This window comes from Aedes albopictus, chromosome 1 (genome assembly GCF_035046485.1).
Source record: "Aedes albopictus strain Foshan chromosome 1, AalbF5, whole genome shotgun sequence".
NCBI lineage: Eukaryota > Metazoa > Arthropoda > Insecta > Diptera > Culicidae > Aedes > Aedes albopictus.
The window spans coordinates 8,031,807-8,034,418 of record NC_085136.1 but is presented as its reverse complement, the minus strand read 5'-3'; the positions used below and the strand labels follow the sequence as shown (position 1 = coordinate 8,034,418).

General features: G+C 50.1%; 1 protein-coding gene across 1 annotated transcript; it reads left to right on the top strand.

Moving 5' to 3' along the window:
- Positions 1–326: 326 nt before the first annotated feature.
- On the top strand, positions 327–2,367 carry LOC109413206 (myogenesis-regulating glycosidase-like). The gene is made up of 2 exons (XM_029854599.2): positions 327–2,064; positions 2,126–2,367. The coding sequence occupies exons 1-2, from the start codon at positions 327–329 to the stop codon at positions 2,323–2,325; spliced, it is 1,938 nt and encodes a 645-aa protein (XP_029710459.2). The 3' UTR covers positions 2,326–2,367.
- Positions 2,368–2,612: the final 245 nt, after the last annotated feature.

The following is a 2,612-nucleotide window of genomic DNA, read 5'->3' as shown; positions in this document are numbered from 1 at the left end:
TGGATGTTCTAGATGGATCTAATATTGATACGGACAGTACTTTCAAATTAGATTTGCTGTGACTTATCGTTTCTTATGGTGCACATTTGATATCAACGATGGAAATGCATGGAATGGTACTCGCTTTAGTTCGTACCTATGGAAACGAAAAAAAACTGGAAATCCTAATTCAATAGCGTGTATCAATAGCCACTTATGTCGCTCAACTTGAGTGGGTAACTGTTACTTAGATTGAAGTGTTCTGGCACTTATCAGTAGGTAGCCAAGCCAAGTTCAGTCCAATTCCGCGCATTCTTCTTCAGTTCAGTAGAATTCGTCGATTGAAAATGTTTCCGCGAGCTGCCATCATCTGGGCGTCGATTCTCGTTAGCGCGAGTGCTTCCAACTACACCCTTTCATTCCGGTCCTCCGATGTAGTGGCAAACCTCAATACAATCACCCGGGTGCTAACCGTGGAACGCGATGCCAAACCAGTTCAAACGATCCTCATGGACCAGGATCTGGGATCTGTGACTGCCTTCGAACAACTGGCCGAAGGATTCAAACTGACTAATTCGGACGGAGAAGTTACGGAGTTCACAATAGACTGGGACGGAGAGGATTTCTCGCTGTTCACCGTTGCACGGAGAAGTCGACATCGCTCTCGAATGGTGGTGGATTGCGTCAAACTCGGTGGAGATGTGAACTGGTTCGGTGGACCGACGCAATTCACGCAGTACTGGCCGGTTCAGAAGCAGAAGTTCAACGAGTACGCTTACATCAACAAGGCAGAGGATAGCTGTAACATCGCGGAACGATACTGGTTGAACTCGCTGGGATCTTTCGTTTACGTGGACGAAGAAGCTCCACTGTTCGTTGACCAGAACTACGGCCAGCCGGGTTATCTGTGCTTGGAGGCGAAGAAGTCTCTGCCCTTCGACGTCCATGACGATACGTATTCGTTCGTGTATCAGATTGGGGTTGGTAGAGATGCGCGGGAAGCTCACATGGGAGCTGTTCGCAGGATTCTGGGGAAGCCCACAGGGCATCCAGCGGAAGAAATGGTCCGGTATCCAATTTGGTCGACTTGGGCACGCTACAAAAAGGAAATCAACGATACTGTGGTCTACGTGTTTGCTGATGAAATCTACAAAAATGGGTGGAAAAATGGACAAGGGCAGATAGAGATTGACGACGACTGGGAAACGTGCTACGGATCGCTAGAGTTTAGTAGTTCGAAGTTCCCGCGAATGATACATACCGTTGGAGTATTGAAGGCGAAGGGGTTCCCTAGGGTGACCCTATGGGTTCACCCTTTCGTCAACAAAGATTGCGAACCGGTATACTCCGAAGCAGTTCGTAACGACTACCTGGTGAGGAATCACAGTGGCCAGACGGAAGCGCAGTGGTGGAACAGTGAGCCGGAAGGCTCAGTGCATCTAGACTTCACGAAGCCCGAAGTTGCCGAATGGTTCACGGAACGTCTGAAACGCATTCAGTCCGAAACCGGGATCCACGGTTTCAAGTTCGATGGAGGCGAACCCAGCTGGATGCCTGAGGACCCCGTGCTGAACGGACCCCGCTCGAAGCATCCGTTGCTCATTACGGACAGCTACCTGCGGACGGTGGCCAAGTTCGAGCATCTAGCGGAAGTTCGATCAGCTCGACGGACGCAAGATCTGCCGATTTTCGTACGGATGAACGACAAGCATTCCTCGTGGGGAACGATGAATGGATTACCGACGTTGATCCCGACGCTATTGCTGCTAAACATGGTCGGGTATCCGCTGGTCCTGCCGGACATGGTCGGTGGAAATGGCTACTACAACCAATTCCCGAGTAAGGAGATGTTTATCAGGTGGCTGCAGGCCACGGTGTTTATGCCGAGCATTCAGTTTTCTATTGTTCCGTGGGATTTCGACGAGGAGACTGTGCGTATTTCGAAGAAGATGACCGATTTACACGAGAGGTTCACGCCGAAGATCATGGAGCGTTTTAAGCTGTCTGTTTCCGAGGGTTATCCGGTCAATCCACCCATTTGGTGGGTTTCTCCGGATGATGTCGAGGCTCAGAAGGTGTTCGACCGTAAGTTAGAGCTTATCTGAAATATCGAGGTGTCATTGTTGAGCCTTTTATATGATTGCAGAGTTCATGCTAGGAGACGACATCATCGCTGCACCGGTCGTTCGGAATAACGTGAGGGCCAGAGATATCTATCTGCCTGAGGGAGAATGGGTCGATGGGAACATTGCCACCGTATACGTTGGACCGCGTTGGATTCGGAACTACTCGGTTCCACTGCACATTTTGCCGTATTTCGTGAGAAAAGGTGTCAAGATTTACTGATGATTGTAATGTTTCCGAGGAAATACAGCAGAGTGAAGCATATCATTGACATGGCTATTTGAATGAGATTCCCTCCGGAATCTCGTGGCGATTCCCTCCGGCATCTCGTGGAGATTCCCTCCGGAATCTCGTGGAGGATTCCTCCGGAATCTCGTGGAGGATTCCTCCGGAATCTCGTAGAAGATTCCTCCGGAATCTCTTGGAGGATTCCTCCGGAATCTCGTGGAGATTCCCTGCGGAATCTCGTGGAGATTCCCTGCGGAATCTCGTGGAGGATTCCTCCGGAA